The 23,362-nt window shown below is 30.9% G+C and overlaps 1 protein-coding gene across 1 annotated transcript in view; it reads left to right on the top strand.

The window, feature by feature from the left end:
* The first annotated feature begins 2,758 nt into the window (after nt 1-2,758).
* The window catches only part of LOC107456920 (uncharacterized), a 59,793-nt gene continuing 39,189 nt past the window's right edge, over nt 2,759-23,362 (top strand). Inside the window, exons 1-12 of the mRNA XM_016074899.3 lie at nt 2,759-2,970; nt 7,945-8,001; nt 9,779-9,917; nt 11,049-11,255; nt 12,409-12,542; nt 14,633-14,771; nt 16,566-16,728; nt 17,379-17,659; nt 20,432-20,622; nt 20,699-20,978; nt 21,053-21,200; nt 22,547-22,692. Coding sequence (XP_015930385.1) covers nt 7,945-8,001; nt 9,779-9,917; nt 11,049-11,255; nt 12,409-12,542; nt 14,633-14,771; nt 16,566-16,728; nt 17,379-17,659; nt 20,432-20,622; nt 20,699-20,978; nt 21,053-21,200; nt 22,547-22,692 — 1,885 coding nt within the window. The 5' untranslated portion in view covers nt 2,759-2,970. The remainder of the gene's footprint in view (nt 2,971-7,944; nt 8,002-9,778; nt 9,918-11,048; nt 11,256-12,408; nt 12,543-14,632; nt 14,772-16,565; nt 16,729-17,378; nt 17,660-20,431; nt 20,623-20,698; nt 20,979-21,052; nt 21,201-22,546; nt 22,693-23,362) is intronic.

Here is a 23,362-nt window from a genome sequence, read left to right on the forward strand (position 1 = left end):
CCTAGTCATTTTTTTCTGTTATGAAATTCTGTAGACTGCGTAATTCTTGTATCTTGTTATGCCGAATATTTGTAAATGAAAGGCAATACAAACCAGGTTCTAAGGCTGAGGAATTTTCCGCTGCTGAGCTAACATAAATTGAATTTAATAAATTTTGATCCACACCAAAAAAAGCAATCATAGAAATATTCATATCTATTAATGCTACAAATATTTTTAATAGCACTTTCCTAATTATTTATTGAACCTATTTGATTGTTTGCTTTTAATCTAGTATGGTAACAAATTTTTTTAAACAAATTAATTATTCAGTCATGTTCAACTTCTTCAGGAAACGCATATTATTTCCATGACTTTCATAAATTACTCTATCAATGAATATGTTTTCAAATATGTGTTTGCATATTTAGTTGGGTTTTGCACAGAAAGTGTTTGGTTCTTCAGTGTTGTTGTTGTTGGTAATTTACGTCGCACTAGAGCTGCCCAATGGGCTTTTGGCGACGGTCTGGGAAACATCCCTGAAGATGATCCGAAGACATTCCATCACAATTTTGAACCTCTGCGGAGGGGATGGCTCCACCGCTTCGGTAGCCCGACGACCTGCGCGCGAAGTCGAGCACTTTACGGTAGAACAGTTCAACGAGGACCAATACCGCTCACCCTCGGTCCCAACGCAGGCTGATCCAAGTGGTCACCCACCCGCACACTGACCGCAGCCAGCGATGCTTGACTTCGGTGATCTGCTGGGAACCGTGTCTTAACGATCAGTCCGCTGCGGGACTATTCGTAATATACTTGTGATTTGTAAATATTTGTGCTTGTGCGTTGTTGTGCTTGTTAAGTGGCTTATCAATGGCTTAACAAATATCAAAAATCACAAAGCTACATTACGAGAAAGAATAAACAATATGTTCAGGCTTATGGCTGGAATCGAACCCGCGTACTAGAGTTTCAGAACGACAGTGAGAAAAGCAATCCCCCTCTGTCATAGAGGACTACGATCACTTAAGTCTCAAGAAGTTCATCTACTCTATTGCTATGTAGTCTCAAGCTACACTTCTCGCTTGTAAGCATTTTTTCAGTGATTTCAGGGAACGAATGTCCCGCAGTAGACTGATCGTTAAGGCATGGTTCCCAGCAGATCACCGAAGTCAATCATCACCGGCTGCGGTCAGTGTACTGGTGGGTGACCACTTGGATCAGTGTGCGTAGGGATCGAGGGTGTGCTGTATTGGTCCTCATTAAACTGTTCTACCATAAAGTGCTCAACTTCGCGTGCAGGTCGTCGGGCTACCGAAGCGGGGGTGCCATCCCCTCTGCAGAGGATCAAAATTGTGATGGCATGTCTTCGGATCATACTCAGGGATGTTTCCCAGACCGTCATCAATAGCCCATTGTGCAGCCATAGTGGGACGTAAATGAACAACAACAACAACATCAGGGAACGAATACAGAGTCCTTTATGTAGCTGTTCGGGAATCTATTTTCTTGGTGAATTCAGGCTTATACAATTTCTTTATTCTAAATCTGTTTCGTACGCATATTTAAATACTTGATTGCTTGAACAAGCTAATGTGAAATTAAAGAATAGTTAGCATTAACTATTGAAGGTTTGGTTTGGATGTAGATAGGTAGGTACTTTATTTACGTCGAATTGTAGTTGTAGTTCATTTACGTCGCACTAGAGCTGCACAATGGGCTATTGGCGACGGTCTGGGAAACATCCCTGAGGATGATCCGAAGACATGCCATCACAATTTTGATCCTCTGCCGAGAGGATGGCTCCCCTGCTTTGGTAGTCCGACGACCTGCACGCGAAGTCGAACACTTTATGGTAGAACAGTTTAATGAGGACCAATACAGCACACCCTCGATCCCTACGCACACTGATCCAAGTGGTCACCCACCCGCACACTGACCGCAGTCAGTGATGCTTGACTTCGGTGATCTGGTGGGAGCAGTGTCTCAACGATCAGTCCACTGCGGGACTTTATTTACGTCGAACTAGAATTGTACAATGGGATATTGGCGACGGTACCATCCCTGAGGATGATCCGAAGACATGCCATCTTCTTCTACAGGGAGGATGTCTCCCCTGATTTGGTAGCTCAGTGACTTGCGCGTGAAGTCAAGCACTTTACGGTGGAACATTTTAAAGAGGACCGATACCACGCACCCTCGGTCCCTAGGCAGGCTGAGCAAAGCGGGTCACCCACTAGCTCATTGACCACAGCCAATGATGCCTGACTTCGATGTTCTACTGGGAACCGTGTCTTTACGATTATTCCATTGCGGGACTTGGTGTAGATGTAAACGGCATTTTAGAACTACACTAATGGACTTTCAAATTATAGAACGATATCACAAATATACAACCATGGCTAAGACGGAAATTTAACCATGTTTCAGAGTGTGTGATGGCTGGACTATACCCCTCAACCACGGAAGACTCTTGAATGGTTACTATTTTTATTTATTTATTCGCTTATTTACATACATCTGAAGGTTTGTGCACTCAACCTTAAAGGATTACATTAAATCCCTTTTCAAGTGGAAAAACAAATAGCATAAGCTGAAAAAGGACAGCATAAAGATCTATACAGACTTTCTCTGGTATTCGAACCCGCTACCTCCACGTTACAAAGTGTTTGGCTGATGGACGATACCTTTCGGCCATGAAGCTCCCTCGTGTAATCACTATATTAAGGATATTACAAAATACTGAAATAGGCAGTCGGGATCTTTTAATTTTTTATTCAATCGAAAAAAGGTATTTTAGACAATCAGTATTATATCAAATCAGATCAGTTGCTGCTATTTGAATGTCCCACGCTTTTCGTGCAGCTAATGCGGGCTTTTTTGGGACAACTTTTCCCGACTTTGCTATCGTTTGGTTTACCTAGGGAGTCATAAAAGTTAATTATTTAAGTTACTTATCAACTAGACTACAAGGAAAGCTATTAATAAACGGTAAGTTATTATAATATTTATTCTCATCTACAATGATTTATTCTATACCGGAACTAAATTGCATACGCTAGCATACTTACTGTTTCTGTTTATCTTTTATGCATAAAATATTTTCTTTTAGTGTCTTAAAAATAGAATGAACTTTATATTGAAGCTTAAAATGAAAGTATTTTTAAGCATACTATTTCGATACATTTTGGAATTTTTTGTTATATTACTAAATTGTTATTGCTTGAACCTAGACTCGTAAATTCCACAGCATGAAAATATTCAATTTGATTATGTTATTTAAGGAAAGAGCATGGATTTGTTTTAAAGGTATTATTGATTATTTTGAAAAAGTTTCTAACATTAAAATTTTAAGGCAAAGTTAAATATGGTATTCGTGAAATAAATACTACGTTAGAAGAACGCAGTAAAAAAAGCATATTTGTGTATACTCTTGAAGAAACTTATTCTTTATTAAATTTGTAATAAAATTTCCTTTTTTAAAAGCTTGTTAACTATTTTTTAACTGTTTATTATATTGAATTTTAACAAAATAAGTTGTTCCAGTTGTGCGCACCAAAAAGTTTAAGCCTAGATGCCGTTTGTCAAAACACTGTTGAACTACTTACATTTTTTTGAACTTTTAGTGGATGACATTTAAAAACATCAGTGATAATTTCTAACATAGCTGTGTTTGAACAAAAAAAATAGTTTATTACGCACACTTAAATATTTAATTATTTTAAATTAGTGGGCTGTGCCCCCTGCTCGCTAACGCTCGCCAACCCCCGAAAATTGCTACGCAATCTTATATGGTTTGCTTCGCAAACCAAGATCGCTTCGCTCGCTACTAACCTAGGCACATTGCAAATGCACAAAATTCTAAGAATTCAAAACAATCATTCAAATCCATATAACAACTTTTTTTAAAAATTTTTCATCTTTTAAGTAAATACTAAGTCCTTAAAATAAATTTGAATTCAAATAAATGACATGTAATTCGTTAAACCTATTAAAAATGTGCTCACTTTAAAAAGGTTAAAAGTTTGGCTATAATTAAGTCTATTAAAAATTGAAATAAGTGAATTGCAATGGAAAAACCTGCATAAACAAATAAATTCTAGGAAAACAAATAAATTCGAGATATAAATCAAAAATCGTCAAATAAATTCGTAATATATAAATTCGTGAAAAAAAGCACTTTCGACAAAATACTAAAATAACGCTCTATCAACAAAGACTTCTTCTGCCAAGCTTATGCTCTCTTTGGTTATATCAGTTTCCGTTTTTAAAAGCGCTATATGTTGAGCCACCTCAGCTAGATTTGGCATGTGACATTTTTAGCGGCAATCATTGGTCGGTTTTCTAGCGTTGCCATTCGGGGAGTTGTAATGAGGCTTTTTTTTGTCGCCGTGTAAGAGAAATATATATATAGATTAGCTGTGTCAGATAAATTCAATAAAGAATATTACGTGGTAGCACGTGTGGTCAACGTCACCCAATTTATACTTTTATAGTTATCTGATACCACGAGCCTTTTTTTTCCAATTCCTACTATTAGTTCACCCGTTCCATATATATATTTATACATCGTGTTCAAATTTTCCATCGTTAATATTCGTCCATTCAAGTTCAAAAAAAATTTTTTAAACTTGTAGTCGATGACACTTGATGTTAATTCAGTTTCAAGTATTAATTCATTAATTTAATTTTACTAATTAATTTTAGTTTTATACGGGAGAAAAAATTATAATTATTTAATAAAACGGAACTAAAATAAAAAAAATTTTATGTTGACCTAAGAAGAGTTTACTTTAAAAAAAATTTTCTATTACTTGTCGATTGACGGTTTCTAAGATCTAAACTGTGTTCATGTAGAAAGTGCTTGTTCAAAATGGTGCAAGTAGTCTCGCTACTTCAAATATTAAATAAAAAGCTTTGTATTTTTAACAGTTGTAAAGGAACTTTAGCAAATATAGTCTCATTTTCGATTTTCACTTTAAATCTTCTGACGTATTTTGTTTAATTCTCAATAAAATTGCAAATGTGGATTGATTTCCGAAGATTAACTAGACAATTTTGAATTTACCATAAAGCATTAAAAATTATTAGATTTATAGAATTAGACAAAATGAAGTTTTTTTAATAAGACTCGAGGAATTTTTTAAAGAAAGTATTTAATAAAATGTTGAAGTAAAAGATTAAATCATTACGCGTACTTTACATTACTAAAAGAAATTTGCGAGGAGTGTTAACACGAAGAGAAATTATTCATCAAAGGAACTAACGTTAAAAAGAATCTACTTGAAATATTAATTTGAATATTCCTTTTGCACATTATCCATTGCGATTGTTTTTTAAAGTACTTAAAATAATAATTTATAAACAAAAACAAATTATTTACGACATAAAAATTAAGGTATTAAAGTGAACTTACTAGCTTAAACTTAAATATCTTATTTTTAATTTTTCCAACCCTAGTGGTAAATACAGGTTTTGCTAAAGCTTTCCTCTCGAGAACTGAATTTTAAATAGTGACAAATTCTATTTTTGCTTCTGAATATGTAGAAGATCGTTAGTTAAATAGATCGTTAAGTCATATGTGATAAAGGATTAATCTTAATATAGGTTACACGGTGGATTTGGCAAAATTGACATGTTTGGGAAGGCAATAAAGCTTGGAATTTGCAGTTGTAGATTTGACTAGATTTCTTAGATTACTTTTAGTTTCTCTTTTAGAACCATGTCCGTCGTACATTTGACCGGTTTTCCAACAGTTTGGCGACAAGCGACAATGCACCATTTCAGCGTAAACGGCATTTCTCAAAATCATGTTATGTGTAGAACGTATAATAGGATTTTACCACCATAAAATATTTTTAACAAAATAATTTAAACATTATTCAGTCGTGGTGGCTCAAGGCGTAGAATGTTAGAATGTTTGCCTTCCAATGAGGTGTAACAGTTGCGAATCCCAGCGATATCTGATAGATACGAATTCCTCACCCATCTCGCACCGACCACAGTGCAGGCACAAAATATTCTCAGTGGTAGACAGTTCATGCGTTAGACCCCTTGCAGTCGAGCTAACCGTGGGAGGTTTTTGGCTTTCCTGTTCATGCAACACAAAGACGAAATCCATCAAAAAGTCCTCCATGAAGGCAAATTTCTCCCAATACTTGAACAGGAGTTCTCTTGTCTTCTGGAGTTGGTTTAAAATTACAAGGGTACGGAGTTCGAAATCAGTAGTCACAAACCCAAAAAACTAGGTCGGCTGTTCAATGACTGTTTTAAACTTATTTTTCTAATTTTTTATTAAATAAAAATGATAAATTTTAATATTTAGAAATGTTTGCACGGATTTCAGTGATTTTTGACATTTTGGTCATGAAATAAAATTTACTAGATCCAAATAGTAAGATATGTTCTGTAACTTAAATCAATTTTTTACTTTATGATTTTTCATTGTAATTAAAAATTCCGACGACCGAGAGTAAATCCAATTATATTTTTTCCTGACAATCTTTTTTTTTAAAAAGAGCACAGAAATAAAATCTGAAAATATTTTCAAAGTAGTGAAATTTTTCCAATTTACGGCGGGTTACAGGAGGCTTGTGATCTCTTTCTCACTTTGAGTTGGACTTATTTTATCTTCTGTCATTAAACTTTACATAATGTGAATCCTTCGAATTTCAGGAATATGTACTCAAATGTACATATAAAATTTAGAATCAATCGTATTTAAAAGAACAATCAATATATTTAATCATTTATTTGAATTCTGGATTCGATGAACTTTTTTTAAACTATGCGCAACAAAACCTTACGAACCAGACAAATTTAAGTGAAATTAAAAAACTTCTGAATAATTTATACCATAACTGTGCAGAATATAAGTCAATAGAAGTTATCGTGCCGATCATTAAATTCTTATTGTAAAATGCTACCGAAAGTGCATTTAAGACAATTTGCTTTAAAATATAAAAACTTACAGTATAGAGAATAGTCTCTTAAACTGCTCGATTAAAAATAAACAAAGCTTGATATCCAATAAAATTTTTATCCTAATAATTTAGAACTTTATTTTTTCACCAAACATTTCAATTAATTCTTCATTTTCGAAAATGTATATTTACAATACTCTGATCGCTGATTTTCGTCCACATCGTTGAATTAGGATAAATAAAATAAAAATAGGGGAAAGCTTCTAAAAGTGTTTTGCTGCTCAGAAATTTCTCATTCAAATAAAAACTAATCTCGTGACCCAATGCTCATTTTTTTACATCAAACTTGGTGATAGGTTGGTATGATTTAATCATTAACTAGAAGTAGGTAAAGTCACCTGTTTGTAGCACAGAAGATTCCAAATTTCCTCGAGTATCCCTTTCTACCAAATGTTTTTAATAAAACAAAGCTAAAAATTAAAGTACTTAAGAAATGTTTGCTATAAATATTTTGCCGGGTGTCCTAAACAAGTGGAGCATACTCTAAGCATTCATAATTCATTGTAACATTGTTACTTTGAAACTAAGCCGTGGTAACTAAAAAAAGAATGGAATTTGTTAAAGCCTCTCTGCAATGATCTCCACCGAGAGGAGTAAATATCTCTAAGTTAATGTATTCTCTAAATTTCTGAAGCATCGAAGTGACCTTTTTTGTTTTAATCTGTTTGGTGTCTGATTAATTTATACCTTTTAATTTCTGTTGTAACTAACATTAAAGAAGTGCAAAGCTACCACTTTGTTAACCCGGGTCACTCATTAAAGTTTTATTTTTATTTATTTACATCATTAGATTCCTTGCCATGCTTATCGGTCTGCGTTTATATGGTGCAGTTTATTGTGCTGTTAAACTCTATTATTGAGAATATTAAAAAGCATATGATTTCAAATGTTATCAGTTTTTGTCCCGAATTTCGGTGAATGTTTTAATGATTACTTTTTTTTTCTCATCTTATGATATTCGAAACGTTTTAATGTCTTTCAGATGTGGTGGATATTTTTGTTATTGACTTTTGATGCCTCTTCTGCGGATGAAAGAGAAGTGAGTAACAAATCATCTTTAACTTTTTGGAAATATTTTTCTAAAACTCCTTTGTTACCTCAGTTTAAAATTTCTCACCGAAATTTACTTTTAATATAAAAAACTCAAGCTAAGACGATTCTCATAATTGAAGGGCTGACTGAAAGAGCAAATTCCATAAAGGTTCTCAACAAAAACTAATTCGTGTGTATGACACAAATACGTGTTTAATTTTTTTGGAGCTAAATTATAGCTGTGAATGTTATACAGTGAGGGTAGCAGACGACTAATTTTAATTATTCCGAAACTAATCTCCTCAAAACTTCCTTGACGTTGTTGTCGCAGGCCATTAAATCAAGGGGTGAGATTGTTCCTGTTTTCCAGTGGCACCATCTATGGAAAAGAATTCAAACTTCTGCCACACCCATACGTCACACCCATAGGGCAGACCCATTCATGCATCCATCCATTCATCCACCGATCGTAATTTTGACCTGAACCAGACAACGATCAATCGCCAACTTAGAATCCCAGAGGTGTAATTTGGTATGGAAACATGGAGTACTTCGTAACCCAACAAATTTAAAGTGCGCAAGTAACCATTTACTACACGGGGTCACCAGTTACACTCTTCGGCCGACTGGATCTAAACTCCCTTTCGCATGAACGAGAGTCCAGCGTCTTGACAATTTCCTTGCATAAGTTTGGAATGCAAGAAGAAAGTGCATATGCCCTTCATCCCCTTGCACGAGTTTTTTATTTCTTAATTCTGATAGTTTATTGGGATATATTTGAGATGTATTTTTTTCCTTCATAAATAAAAAAATTCGATAGCTACAGTTGGAAGCCTATAATGACTGCAACTTTTTTAGTATTGTTTTAAATATCGATAAAATTTATGGAAACTATGCACGCGTTAAGAGGAAGAAAAGTTTAAAAAAAACATGGCCTTAACTTTTTCCTATCTGCTACTTTTCTTTCCTAGTGATAAAGCTGTTAATATTTTGATCTCAATGAAAAATGAACCAAAAACATTTATAGGATAAATTATTTTTTGAAAGTATGCTAGCAACTAATTTTATCAAAGCTGGTCTGATATAACCTAGAATATTTTTAAATTAAAACTTTTTCTACTGAAATATTTTTTGTAAAATTAAGACAATGACCCTTCTAATCTGAGAAACATAAAAGGGTTCTTAAAATAACGATACATAAGTAATTTTGAATTTTTAATATTTGTAATTTTCACTAAATTAAGTTTATTTCTAAGCTTAGATCTCACTTCTTGCTACGAACTTCGTATGCTTTGGTCTTTTACAGTGCCAGAGCTTCCTTTATTTTTAGCCTTGCCTGTATCTTATATCCTTTTGTATTGCACGATTTTATCTGTTGACCTTACAAAAAATAAATCTTTTAGAAATTAGAGCAGAATCTGATAACACTCAAAATTTTTCTCAGTAATTTTTTTAAAACGGCGTTGATAGATAAATAGCCTACAGTGTCTTTCATTAACCTCTAAGCAACATGGTGACTGCATGCAACTAACCAAGTAATTTCTAATAAATAATGGAAATTGTAAATTAATCAAAATGTAGGATCCCGGTCATATCAAACTACATTATATGCAAGCAATTTGAAAAATTAATGTTTACGACACAATATGTAACATTAACACCAGAAAATATCACAGATAATTTTTTTATAGATTCGTTTTTTTTAACATATTGATAAAAAATTTTGAAATGAAATTAGTCGTCTAATTGGTATTTATTTTAAAGGAGTTTACTTAATTTTTCAGGACTTTCTAAATGACTATAAAAGTAATCTGTTCGAGGCAGGAACCAGTGTTGTTCGAACATCAAAACCTCCTGCATTCAATATGCCTATAGATTTCATGCGGTCTTTTGTACCAAATACAGGCGTTGGAAACAGAGAAGGTAAATGGCATTGCCTGCAATCAAAAGCAGGAAGTTCTAAATATTTTTACGTGGTACTATATTTATTTAAAAACTTCGAAAGTGAGCCCATTAATGCGAAAAATTAATATTTTGTATATTAAGAGGTTTGTTAACTACGATTTTTGAATAATATCTTACAGGGTGGTAGATATTTAAAGTTTTCAGAGATTTTGATTATTTTGTCGGAATTTCAAAATACCTCACCACAAGAGAACTACTGAAACAAAGTGGCGTTTTATATGATCTTTTAATTCATTAGTAGTGGTGTGGATAATTTTAAATCAAATGTACAAACATTTTTAAATCAAAACATTAAATTAGCTGTTACTAAACAAAATTTAACCAAAATGCGTAGTAAGTTCGAAGCTCTGTTTTTAATATTAAATTTCGTTAAATCAGCTGTAAAACTGCTAAAAATTCTTACCTGAAAACTTCGTTAAAAGTATTAAATTTCGGTAAACTATGGTAAATGCAAAAAAATAAAACTAAAGCACTATTAAAAAAACTTTCTTGACTATAGTATTTAAATATAGAATTACTTAATTCATACGAATGAAAGTGTTTCTTCTTGATATAACAAACTACTAATGAGTATTAGAAATTTGAAAAATATTATCGTCCGAAAAATACGTTTAGAATAACATAATCGTCTGATTATTCATTTTCGGAACTACAAATTTCCTTTTTTCAGGTTGTGATTTTTAGTAGATTCGAATGCAATGTATTTATTTTTAAGCCTAGTTTTTAACTACATGTCTTATGTATCTAAATATATAATTTGATCATGCTCTTAAAAAGATTTAATGCTTTCAAAAAAGGTTTAATTAGGTGCCTATAATTTCATTCAAACATTTTTGAAAACTTCTCGTGCTTAATATTTCTGACACATTTAAAATCGCTCAAGATTCTGCGCAATATAAAATTTCTTTCCTCAAATTTTGTATCAAGTATTTATATTGCATGTTCTATTTTCTACACTACTACATTAAAAATGTCAACAAAAAAAATATCTTGTGGGTAAGGTTCGAGTTTTCAACGTAGTAGTCTGAAATATAACTTCATTTTGTTCATATTACTATATTTAATGATTTCTGTTCATCTTAACTTCAGAGCTCATCATTGAAAAGATAAGAGAAGTGCCAGTCTTCTATGATGCTAATTTCACGCAATGGCATTACAAGAGATTCAACAATACTGATTACTTGTTGGGTTCATCAAGTCGCCTCGTGGTTTTGAACAAAATGGAGTCTCATGACGAAAATTATTTTGTCTTCTCGAAAGATGACGCTTTATTTAGTTTCATCCCAGATGACAAAAGTAAGTATTAATCTCTCTTGCCACTTCAATAATTTTTTTAAAATGCATTTCATTTTTATATCAATGATTTAGTTATTTTCTAGGATTACCGTAATCAGCTTTTCCTTTACATATTCAAGTATTGCTGGACGGTGTTCTCTAGAATTTATTTCACTGTGTTTAGTTCATATTGGTTTCTAATTGCAATTCTGAACTTTTTTCTAACTGGAACTTATGCTTATGATAATGGGCACTTATAATCATGCATAATATACGTTTGCTTTTAAATTCCTATTGTTGTTGTCGTGTCTATGCTAGTGCAAAGATTAGAGTCCACCAAAAGTCTTGATAACAAGGTGATTGCACTATATATTGCACTATTCATAGAAGAGGAGTGCCATTGCCTCCGGAAAGGTTGGACTTCTGCCTGTTGCTCCGCGGGAGCTATTTTATTTTACTCCTACCACCCTATGGTAAACCAAAGGAGGCATTCCCTGATCCGCCACCTGGGGACGCGCTCTCTAGGGGTTACAGGCTCCCCCGAGAGTCTATAATTTATTGTATTCTTTAATACAATAAATTCCTATTGATCTAGTATTTTGATGTGAAGTTTTGATAAGGATATTTCACGATATTACAAGATATTTAAGGATATTACAAGAAGTTTTGATAAGGATATTTCACGGAAATTAAGATAACAATAATATGGATTCCATTACATTATTACTGTCCTTATATTTGACTAATTAAAAACTTGATAGCCTCATACTAATCACCTACATTTTTAAATTAATACCTTAAAACTAACAATCTAAGTCTAAAAATTTTTTTTGGAACTTACGTGGTATTTTCTTCTTACTAGTTTCCCTGGTATTTAGGATATATATTTTTAAATTTTTTTTTATCAAATTCGTCGAAACAAAAACGAATGTAGTAAATTATTATAAAATTACGTATCGTGAAAAATAATTAAACCTATTTTTAGTAAGTTATGGGATATTTTTGATTATAATAGTAAATTTAATGTTTTTTTAATTCTAATTCGTATACACATAAGAATTTTATTTTCCTTTTCTTCAATTGAAAATTTTTTTTATCAAATTTAAAGTGATTTTAATTTATACTTAAATGTAATAAATGATAAAACCTTCATTAATTACGGATTTTATTTTAGGTGTTGTGATTGAAACACTAATATTTACACGGTTTCTAAAACGATCATCTGCGTTGTATGTAGCAATTCTCATTGAGAGAGCTGGTGCAAATTTGATCTATGTTTATGAAATAATTAGCAATAGAGGCCTAATGGTAAGTTTTTACGTGCCATAGTTTCGTTTCTTTTTATAATTTTACATTTTATTGAACATTACTTTATTAATATTTGACTTTTTCCTTAATAAAATTAAATCTTTATAAGATTAAATTTTTATAAGATTTCTTTAACGTGTGTAACTCATACTTGTGATGAGAATGGGATAACTGCAAGTGACGTAGTGCGGGTATCTCTATATTAATTGGTTGTTGAAACGTGGCATTTGCTTACGATAGCAACTGTTCTTTTCAATTTTATTTCGAGTAAGCAAAGCCCGTCAAGTATAAATTCTCTTAAGTGATTCATTTTAAATTCTTACAAAGAGATTCTTTCTCAATACATTTCAATTTTTTCACTATATATTTACACAGAAACTTAACACACAGGCACGAAACCATGTGGAACATAAGCAAACTAATTATGCATCAAAGTTGCAAAAACAAATATATCACTGTTGTAATAAAATACATAAACAAATAATAAATGTAAGTAAAAAAGGTAGACTAAAAAGAATTATATTTAAATTAATTTGATCTGCAATATGGCTCTGTATTAACTTATTGTTAATTAACATATTAACTTATATGGAGAAACTCTTAACTCAACTTTATTGCGCCATTTTGCAGATAAAGATTAGCTGGCGCTGACGTCATAGGTCACATGGTGGGTATGGGAGGTCCTCTCGAAGTGCAAGTACCCAATTGACATTGGAATTTTATTTAATGAACAGTTAAAAGTTGCTTACAAATGCTGCCCTGGTCTGGTTTTTAGTTTTGTTCGAGTAAAAATTTTTTTCACTGTATATTTGCAGAGACTTAACACATCTAATTATCAAACTAATTATGGTGCAAAACGATTATAAATCCCTAAATCTAAAAAACCTCTCATAATAATCTGATTCAGATACTTCAGTTAAGTTTCACAAAGAAGACTTCGAATTGATGGAAGTTTTTACGCTTAACATATTTAATTTTTGTACTTAATGTTGAGCCTAGTAACTACATAAAAATTAAAAATTATATATTTTTAATGATAGACAAGAACTTTAAATAACTGTCTTTATACTGAAACATTGTTTTCAATTAAACTAATATTTTAGCCAGTAAATCACAAAATTTTATATTTATAATTGCCAAATCTGTTTTATTGTAAAAATATTGTTTTTATTTAATCACTTAAAGTTTTTACAGAAATTTTTCTAGGCATTTTTTTTCGTATGAACCAGATTATAACTAATTATCTAATTTATCTAATAACTTATCCAATGATTTATCTAATGATTTATAAATAAATATTTTTGTCATACGATCGCCAAATAACAACCTTGTTCAGGATTGCTCACATCCTTCTCCCAAAAATAGCGAAATAGTATCGTCGGATACCACGTGATAAAGGCAGGGCCAAATGCCAACTCCTGGTGAACAAACTATAGAAAGAGTTTGACTTTATAGTAACAGTTATGCGAGTTTCATATTTTGAGACTTTGGCTGCGATTGACAAAGATGTTTCTAATTTTTCTTAATGGCATTTTATATTATATGGGTGATACTGAAGCCTTACAGTGAGCCCTATTTTAAGTTGATATCATTATTACGTTGCAATAAATGCATTTCCGTTTTTCAGTTTCTACATTCTTTAACGGTCTTGAGCACCAAAAATTTCTTAACGACATGTCTTAAAATTATAGAAACTTTTTATTTTTCGTGAAAATAGTGGCGAGCAAATATTTTAGTTTGGCTTATATCTTTTAGAATTGAAATTTCATCACTTGCATTAAGTTGTTATACGGTTTTACCTGAAGTAAAAATTGATTTTAAATGCGTAAAATAATGCAAACCATAAACTTCAAACACCAAATTTTTAAACTGAATGGTGATTATAGGAATAATGTAATAGTTGTGTTGCCTATTCGTCAGAGATAAAAGAATTAAAAATTTGTTTGAACAAATGTAAGGTTTTCAAGTATATCCAATAACAGATGTTGAGAAAATATTTTATGCTTATTATTTAAAATCAAACCATTGAGACTTATTAACTAGTAGCTATTCTAATGTGGTATCTGACAATTTTTGAATACTAATTTCAGGTTGGTTTGATCACTTTGGATTTGAGCTCAGCCGGTCCATATGCCACAAAGATATCCTATGTTCAGTCTCAGTATGAAGGATCTCTCGTTGTTCTTATCAACACGCACGATGTAGCAGAAATCACTTACAAACAACAAGGTATTTGAAATTTGTACAATATAAAAGCTTATATTTTTTTTTCTTTAATGGATAAAAACTTAGATAGCACTAAATTTTTTGAAAAATAATCCAAATCTCCATTATTGCGTTTACAACATTTGACGTGGTGAAAAACCTATCCGAAAAATTGGCGAAATTTAAAAATTAAAATCACTTTTGCATTTACAAAAATGCCGATAACCATAGTTTACATTTTATAACTGAGTTTTTTTTTTCAATAGATCATTTCTCTTACTATAAAATTTGTCTCTTGTTTACTTGTAAATCAATCGATGTAGTGTTATAAACGGATTACGTCCAGGTGCATGTTCTGAAGCAAAAGCTCCGTGCAAACACTCTACCTATAAATTAGACCAAAAGTGTTGCGAACACTCCAGGTCTTGCATTATCCTGGAAAAAAATAGCCGGTGCTAAAAATGTTTAGGCTTTTTTTTCCCTTTTGTTGGGGTAAACTAAATTTATAACGCTATTTTATTACGTTGCTTCAAGTGGTAACAATCTGCGCTTGACAGATTTTTTTTTCTCTTAAGACTTAACGTTAGAAAAGCTACTTTTGGCAAAACGCTTAATGTTTGTTGCTCCTTTACAAAATAACAAATTTGAGGAAATTTTTCTAAATTTTAATATAAAATATTTTTCACAAAAATGCAAATACTTGCCTTTACAATTGAAATAAAATTTAAGTAAATTTTGCGAGTAAATTTTTTATCAAGAAAATTAATTGAAACGGTTATAATTTTTATAACCATTTTTAAATTTTACAACCTACATTGTACTGCCGACCCAATTCTGAGTTTACGACTACCAATGTAAAACACCGTAGTCCTGCAATTTTGTATCCAACCCAGAAGACAAGGGTACTCCTGGATCGAGCCTTGGGAGCAACTAGCCATTCTGGAGTACTTTTTGATGGAACTAACCCGCCTTTGCGTTGCATGGACAGGAAAAACACGAAAACCGCCGACTGTTATCCCAACAGCAAAGGGATTCTAGCCAATGATCCTCCTACCACTGTCAGCACTGTGGTCGGTGTGATCAGTTTTCAGAATTCATAACGACCAGCTATCGCTGGCATTCGAACCTTGATCACCTCATTTGGAGGCGAGTGCTCTATCCCCTGAGCCATCGCTGCTCTTACTATTTTTAAATTACAAAATCTTATGCTTCGCTAAATTTTATAATTTTGTAAAAACTTAACAATATAAAGTGACCATATAGTATTTTAAATTTACTGCACATATGAATGTATAGAACCTTATAGTGGAAAAGTGGTTTTATATTTCGATGACACTCTTATAAATGTGGTTTTACGAAATCTTCAGTATTTTTAAATATTGAACCACTGAAGCTTCGTCCCTACAATATTCCCATTCAATAAAACTCTCATCTAAAGTTTTAAAATTATTTCTGATAAGAAAATAATTAACAATTTATTAATCAAAAATTAATATTTCGTAAGATTTTCAACATTTCTTCGTCCATTTAAATTCTGGCTATGCTGCCTTCGTTAGTTAACCTTCTTTAAACTGGAACCAATACTTGATATGTTGCTTTTAAAAATTAACCTGAGATCAAGATAACACATGGTTCTCAAACAAATGTGACAAACTAATAAAAATTAACTTTGTTTCTAACCTGACTTTATTAACTTTCGAGTGTCTTATTCCAATTGAACTAATATTTCTATTAAAATGGATTCCGCTTAATATAAAGGTTGGGCACATTTTTTTTCTTATACAATGTAGCTAAAACTTTTAAAATTTTACTTTTCAGGTAGTACAGAAGTTTTACATTACATAGAAGTCCGTTATCCTTCAGCAGTTGACTTGATTACGTATACAATTCATGGACATGGTTATATAGCAGTATCTAACTCGTCGGCCTGTGAAGTGTTTAAAATGGACCAATTCGCACGAAATCATATTTTGTTTGACAGGTTAGTTTTTAGAACTGTTTTAAACGTAGGTCTTCAATCTACAGGCCATGAGCCAAAAACGTCCTCCTTCCTCCCCTCAGCATCACTTACCTGGCTTGCGGTAGCAGATCTGATAGTGCAGATATGACTAGCTAATTCTGATTGAGTTAACAATCTTAGTAAATCTCAATAGGAAAGAAACAATAATTAATAAGAATAGTATTAAGCATTTTGATTGTAATTAATGATATGAAATTTTTCACTAACTTATTTAGTACGTCTCAGTACACGCTGGATAGTACCGTTTAAATCTAATAATTAATCTAACTGTATGTTGTAAGATGAATTATTGAATAAATGAGACAAAATACTCAATGTTTTAAATAGAAAAGTAAAAAGTCCAAAATGCTTAAAATAATCTCAAAACCGAGATAAAGAAATTCATTAAACGCTGTAGTCAAAAGCTATAGCTATAGCTATAGTCTCCCCTCTAAACTCATTTGCTTTTTTGATCTTAACCCTTCAATCTTTGACACGGAATTGGTATGGCTTTTATATTAATTTTAGAGACCTTTTGGTTTATTTAGAATCTTTCAAAGAAATTTCACAAAATTTTCAAGTTTCCGTGTATTTTAAACTCATTGGTAACGGAAACTTTTTTTTTTCCACAGGATTCATTCTCCATATGGAGATTTACTGGATTTAGAATATTTCCGACTGGGTTTCCATCATTATTTGACCGTAGCTGGGAAGAATCATCAATATCTTTACTCTTGGAAAAGTGGGGAATATGCATGGAAGCAAACATTTGACGCAAACAACGTGCGACAGATATTCTCCACTACTCTGCCTTCATGCCGTGATGACGTTATTCTGTTCTTTATTGGTGATGAATCTATTGGGATTTATGTTTACAATGGACAAAATGAAACTTTCGTCAAATCTGAAGTCGGTAAGATAATTCAACCTTAAATTTTTGGATTCCCTTTTATACATATGCTGCACTAAATATTTTAAAACTAGTTTATTCGTATGAATGTATCAAAGGAATGACTTCCCAACTAAAGTAAACATTTGAGTTTTGGTTTTAAAGATACAAACTATTATATTAAAAGTATGAATGGCATAAACTCGGTAATATTACTCGTTGTACTGGTTGCACTAATTATACGTTCTAAACTATTTACACTTTAGTTTTAAGAATGATTCAGGTTTTTGTTAAAACTTTAGTTTCGCTAATAATATAAACTTCAGATCTGAAGTTTGAAATGCAAAAATGGACACTAATTCGAATGTTTTGATTTTTATCATAATTCAAAATGTTTGATTTGTAAAGACAGTAAGTTTTGTACTGCTAATTATTTTAACATCTGGTATTTTTTTTTTTTTGAAATCTAAATAGTATAACAGATTATTTGCAATATTTACAGAACTTTTAAGAGAACGTTTTCTGATGTATCGAACAGTACAAAATATGTCCATAATGTTTTCAAAATAATTCAAAAATGTAACGTACATTTAGTGTACATATAAAAAGTCTTAATTACTAATTGGAAATATTCTTTTATTTAATATTTACTTGAAAATATTTTTTCATATTAGTTGACAAATCTGAAGCTTAGACTTTTTTACTTTAAATTTTTACTTATGATGAAGTTAAATGAATGATTAGTTATTTGATTCAATGCACTTATCACAAAAACATGATTTTCAAACGACTTTTCTATTCCTTCAAAACAAATTCGAATTTTCCCGTAACTCTTCTGCATACAAAGCTAATTGTTTCACAGAATAAAGTAGCACATACTTTCTTTCAATTGAAAGAGTCACGTCATCTATTGCGCGTGCTATTTTACTTTTGTCTGTTATTTTAAATCTCTTACTAATTCGAAGATTGTTTTGATTGTTTGTACGCATTTTTTATTCAATATTAATCAAATGTGAAATCTATAATTTCATTTTGATTTACATGAATTTACATAAAGTGTTTCTAAAATTTTACTAAAGTTGCTAATTTTTCTAAAATGAAATGCTGAAGTTAAAGTTTTTATTTGAATAAAAGACTATTTCTAAGGCTTACTTCATTTGAATTTAATTTTCACTGTAATTTACCACTATGCTGAACAAATTGTCATTTCGAATATTTTTCTAACTCAAATTTTTATTTAAGGAATAGAATTAAACTTGTTTACACTAAAGCATAAATACGAAAATGAACATTTTCATGCATTTTTCTAAATTATAAGAGTTTGATAGTTTCCATTAATATTTTGAAAAGAAATTTCGAAATGACAAGCACCAATAAAGGTTTTCTATTAAAAGATTATCGATAGAATTCATGTGTCGATATTTTCTATTTATACTCTGATGGTACCTTTTATTGATAGTATATTGATTTCCCCTCGACTTTGAAATGATCTGCAATCTCACCAAATTTGCTGTGCATGTGGTAAAATGCTTCGTTTTTTATGCTTGCAAGTCTTAAAAGGCAAGAACGTTTTATACTACAAAACATAATGAAACAACTGATCTACTAAAGGAAAGCTCTCGTAATTAATTTTATAAGTTTGAAACTTATACATTTCTAAAATTAAAATTCTGAAATTGTATATTTAAAATGCTAACTATATATAAGTTTAATTGTCTTTTGTTAACTGAAAAAAAATCAACGCTAAAAATAAAATTCTAAAAAAAGGAACTAAACATTGGGTAAACTAAATGAAATTTGTTGGAAAATAGAGCTTAAAATCAAAATTTTAGGAAATTTTAAAATTCTACATGGAAAAAATAATTTTTAAACTATGTCCTAAAACTGGAAAGTTGGGAAAGCCAGGTGGTAAACTCTCCTCTTTGAACTATCGTCAATTAGAATCCCACTAACTAAGGAAAATATTGGTTTTGTAATAGAAATGCTTCCCTTTAACTTTTAAGTATTATATTGCGGGATTCTCACATTTTAGAAGTTCTAAGTGCCGCAATAACATCGTATACAAAAAAAATATGGCAAACTTGCGACTTCCACCTCTGTGCTACAGAAGTTCTGCTACCAGGAAAATTAGTATCTATACTTTTCACAGGTATCCTGGCTGTTATCAAATTTCGATGACGTAAAAAAATGCTTATAACAATATAAACTCAGTCTAATCAGTTCTATCTATTGCTTGCTGTTTAACAAGCGTAATCAACAAGATTTTTATCCTTGTGAGATATTGCCTTATAAGACTTACTGAAAACTTGAATAAATTTTTAAATGTGTTTCATTCTTTCTACTTAAGAAATTTAAAAATTCTATAATATAAAGGCTTAAATGTGTATGTTAATTAGGCTTGCTCTCACAATAATTTTTTCTCTTTAATGTAAGCAGGGTTTTGCAACTAAGTTTTTATGAATGTTTTAGGTTAAAAAATTCATGGAATTAAAAATGGAATAAAAAATATTTCGAATTTTACAATTTTTGCCTATTTATGCATCTTTGTGATTTAAGAATAGTGGAAAAGATGAAATAACTGAATAAAGTATTTGCATACAGATTTTTCATACATACTCTTTATGATCGTTTTTTTTTCTCTTAGTTCTGAAATCGAAAAAGTTAAGTAAAAATTAGAAAAATTTACTTTTAAAGACTAGTATTTTTCATTATCTATTTTACCTCTGTTTTTCTAATATTAATTGTCAGGTTTTAATGACAGAGTTTTCTTTGAAATATACGATTCTCTCGTTTTAGAAATCCCAGTAGGTTTTAAAATGAATCCAGGATCTGTAACTTCATTCACGCGTAAGAACAAAGCTGTATTATTTTTCCTAAGCAAGGACTGGAATATTCATGCCTTCTTGATGGACACCAAGCTAAACCTCATTCGAAATCCAATTTTAGTTGAAGGAAAAGAAATTTCAAGATATATGGAAGAAATACAGGCAAGCCATTCTTTTTATTCCTTTAAATTTTTAAACATTTTAATCTTCATTCCTTAAATTAAGTCTTAATTTTTAGGAGACGTTGAAGGAACAAACTAAACAAGTTGATTACATAATGCAAGTTTTGCAAAATGCCGTTCGTAAAACTGGCAGCCAAACTATAACAGCCTTTCAGTCATTCGAAGAACTGCATTCATCTGAAGGTACAGTGGTGGAAAGTATAAATAATACTGTGTTCGTGGAATGGGATGGCTCAGATTTAACACTGGATCAGTACCGAAAAGGTACAGATTGGCTAGAGAAAAATGTACTGGAGCTAGAAAAGCTTGTCGAAGAAATTGAAAAAGTTATCCCAGGTAATAAGTAATAATGATATAATGTATTTTTTATAACAACCTTTGACATTTCTTTTATAATGCTTTTGTTTCAGATGTCGTTCGAGTAGATGAATCGGTTGAAATAACAGGCACAAAACATTTTATTGGCGATATTACGGGATCTTCTATTTCATCCATCTCTGTTGATATCCAATCTATTGCAGGTGTGAATCTACCTCAGCTTCAAAAAGAAATATACAGGTATGTCTGAAATTTTTATCAGTAGTCAGTTAAACTAATATTTCGAAGCTATTCGATATAAGCACTTTAAGACATGTAGAAAAATTTCTTCTCACATTTTAGGCTGAGCGAACAGAAATTTTGTAAAATGGGATATTTTCATCTTAATATGCTTGAATTATATCTTTTTTGATACGAAAAAAAGCTTGGTTCATAAATATTTTATTTAAGAAATGATGCGCAAATGCACTATTAGCCGAATCAATGGACAAACCATTTAGTTAAATGCTAGTTTTTCTTATGAAATTTGCTTTATTTTATTTACAGGACTTGCAATTTTGATCCGACATAAAAACACGATTAATCTCAATTACCATTTATAGAAAGCCGCATTTAACAACCGTTACAAGTTAAGAAACCAGCACAGTTTAAAGATTTCTCAACAAAAAGTGCTTAATCCAATTGAATTAATATTTTATATGTATTCAGAACTCTTGAAAATCTTCGTGAACAATACGTCAGTGTTAATAAATATTTATTGAAATTTTGCTTTTACGCACCTTTGGCCAAAAATAAGTTCAACATTAAAATTTCGTTACATTTGGTGCTATTTCCTTGTAAGGCATCAGGCTTTGTTAAAATTTGCTAAAGTTATAAATTTTGCAGTAATATACAAAATTTTCTTTTAAAATATTTTATCCCTTATGCACATTCTTAATTATCAAATTAATTCTAAGTATATTTGTTAACTTAATAATCTGTACATTATAAAAGGTATAATATTTAGAACTGTTAAAGAAGCTAAAGAGACTTAAGAATTTCAACTTTTTTTTTAAAATGGCTTAGTTTAATCCAGTATGACGAAATGTCGCCATACACAAATGGGCATGACGTTTTTAGTCATGGAAATTAATAAAGGTGTGATTATATTACTTTTAACTACGAAGAAAAAGTCCCCATTGTGAAACTAATTGAAGAAAGGTTTATTCTTCAATTAACAGGTTAAAGTGCCTTCTGTTAAGTTTACAGGTAGACAGGACCTTCTCACTTAGTTATATCCTTATTCATATATATATTGAATTATGGTTCTTTTACACATATTTCATTACTTTGCATTGGTTAAGTAAAATCTTCGTTTTTTTCGTAAAAAAAAAATAATCCATTAAACTTTTGAAACGTATGGAGAAAATTAACTAGTTTTATAGTGCGAAAAACACTAGTTCCAAATTCCCAAAAATTAGCCCCAAAGGGAATAAAAGAATATATAAAATGTGTATCAAAACTTAATATTGTTACTTTTCCTAATCGGTGTTCTATTTTTATAAATTTCATAATTCGATGCATAGTTTCTTTAAATTCATCTTTAGGTTGGACAAACCACAAAAGATTGAGGGAACTCTTATATTTGAGAACCCGCTCACAGTCACAGGTAATTTAGATGTTGAAACAACTGTGAATGGAATTGATATTAGCAAAGATATCATGACTACAAATACCGAACAAACTTCATTTGGTAAGTCTTGTTATTAACTTTTAGAATGCTTTTTAAACGTAAAGTTTTAACTGCTTTTTTTAATTCTCTCAAGCCAATTTTAAGATTCATTTTTAATTAGAAATATTTTAGAACACTAGTTAAACTAATAAATTTTAGCTAATTGAAAGCAAGTCTAAAAGCATACAAATTGTGATGTTAGAAATCCTTTGAATATTAGCAAGATCTTATTGCTAAACTAGAACGATAATCTTACCAATCCCCGTCATTTTACACGATTCCACAGTATTTATAATTGTTTTTTTTATGTCCAAGTTTTTCAAACAAAACAAATCCTGAATAACATAATTATTATAAATACTGAATAATTAGTAATATAAATAATACATAATATATAATTTTATGTTAGAACGCTTTAAAAATGTTAATCGTAATGAAAAAGATTACCTGGATTTGAAAAACAAACAACTGTACTTAAAAAAAAAAAAAAAAAAAATCGTAAAAATATAGAAGTCTGCTTTTGAAATTTTTCATTAGTTTTTTTCACGAGATTGATGAAACTTGATAAAGTTTAATTACAATTTTGAGCAAACTTACTTGAAAATAGACAAATATTTTAGTACGTTACTTGGTTGCGCAAGACTGACATATCTTTCTAAGGAGACTTATAGAACTTGTGACATAAGTAGTT

This window comes from Parasteatoda tepidariorum, chromosome 4, assembly GCF_982258835.1.
Source record: "Parasteatoda tepidariorum strain Cologne lab strain chromosome 4, Ptep-v5.0, whole genome shotgun sequence".
NCBI classification, from domain to species: Eukaryota; Metazoa; Arthropoda; class Arachnida; order Araneae; family Theridiidae; genus Parasteatoda; species Parasteatoda tepidariorum.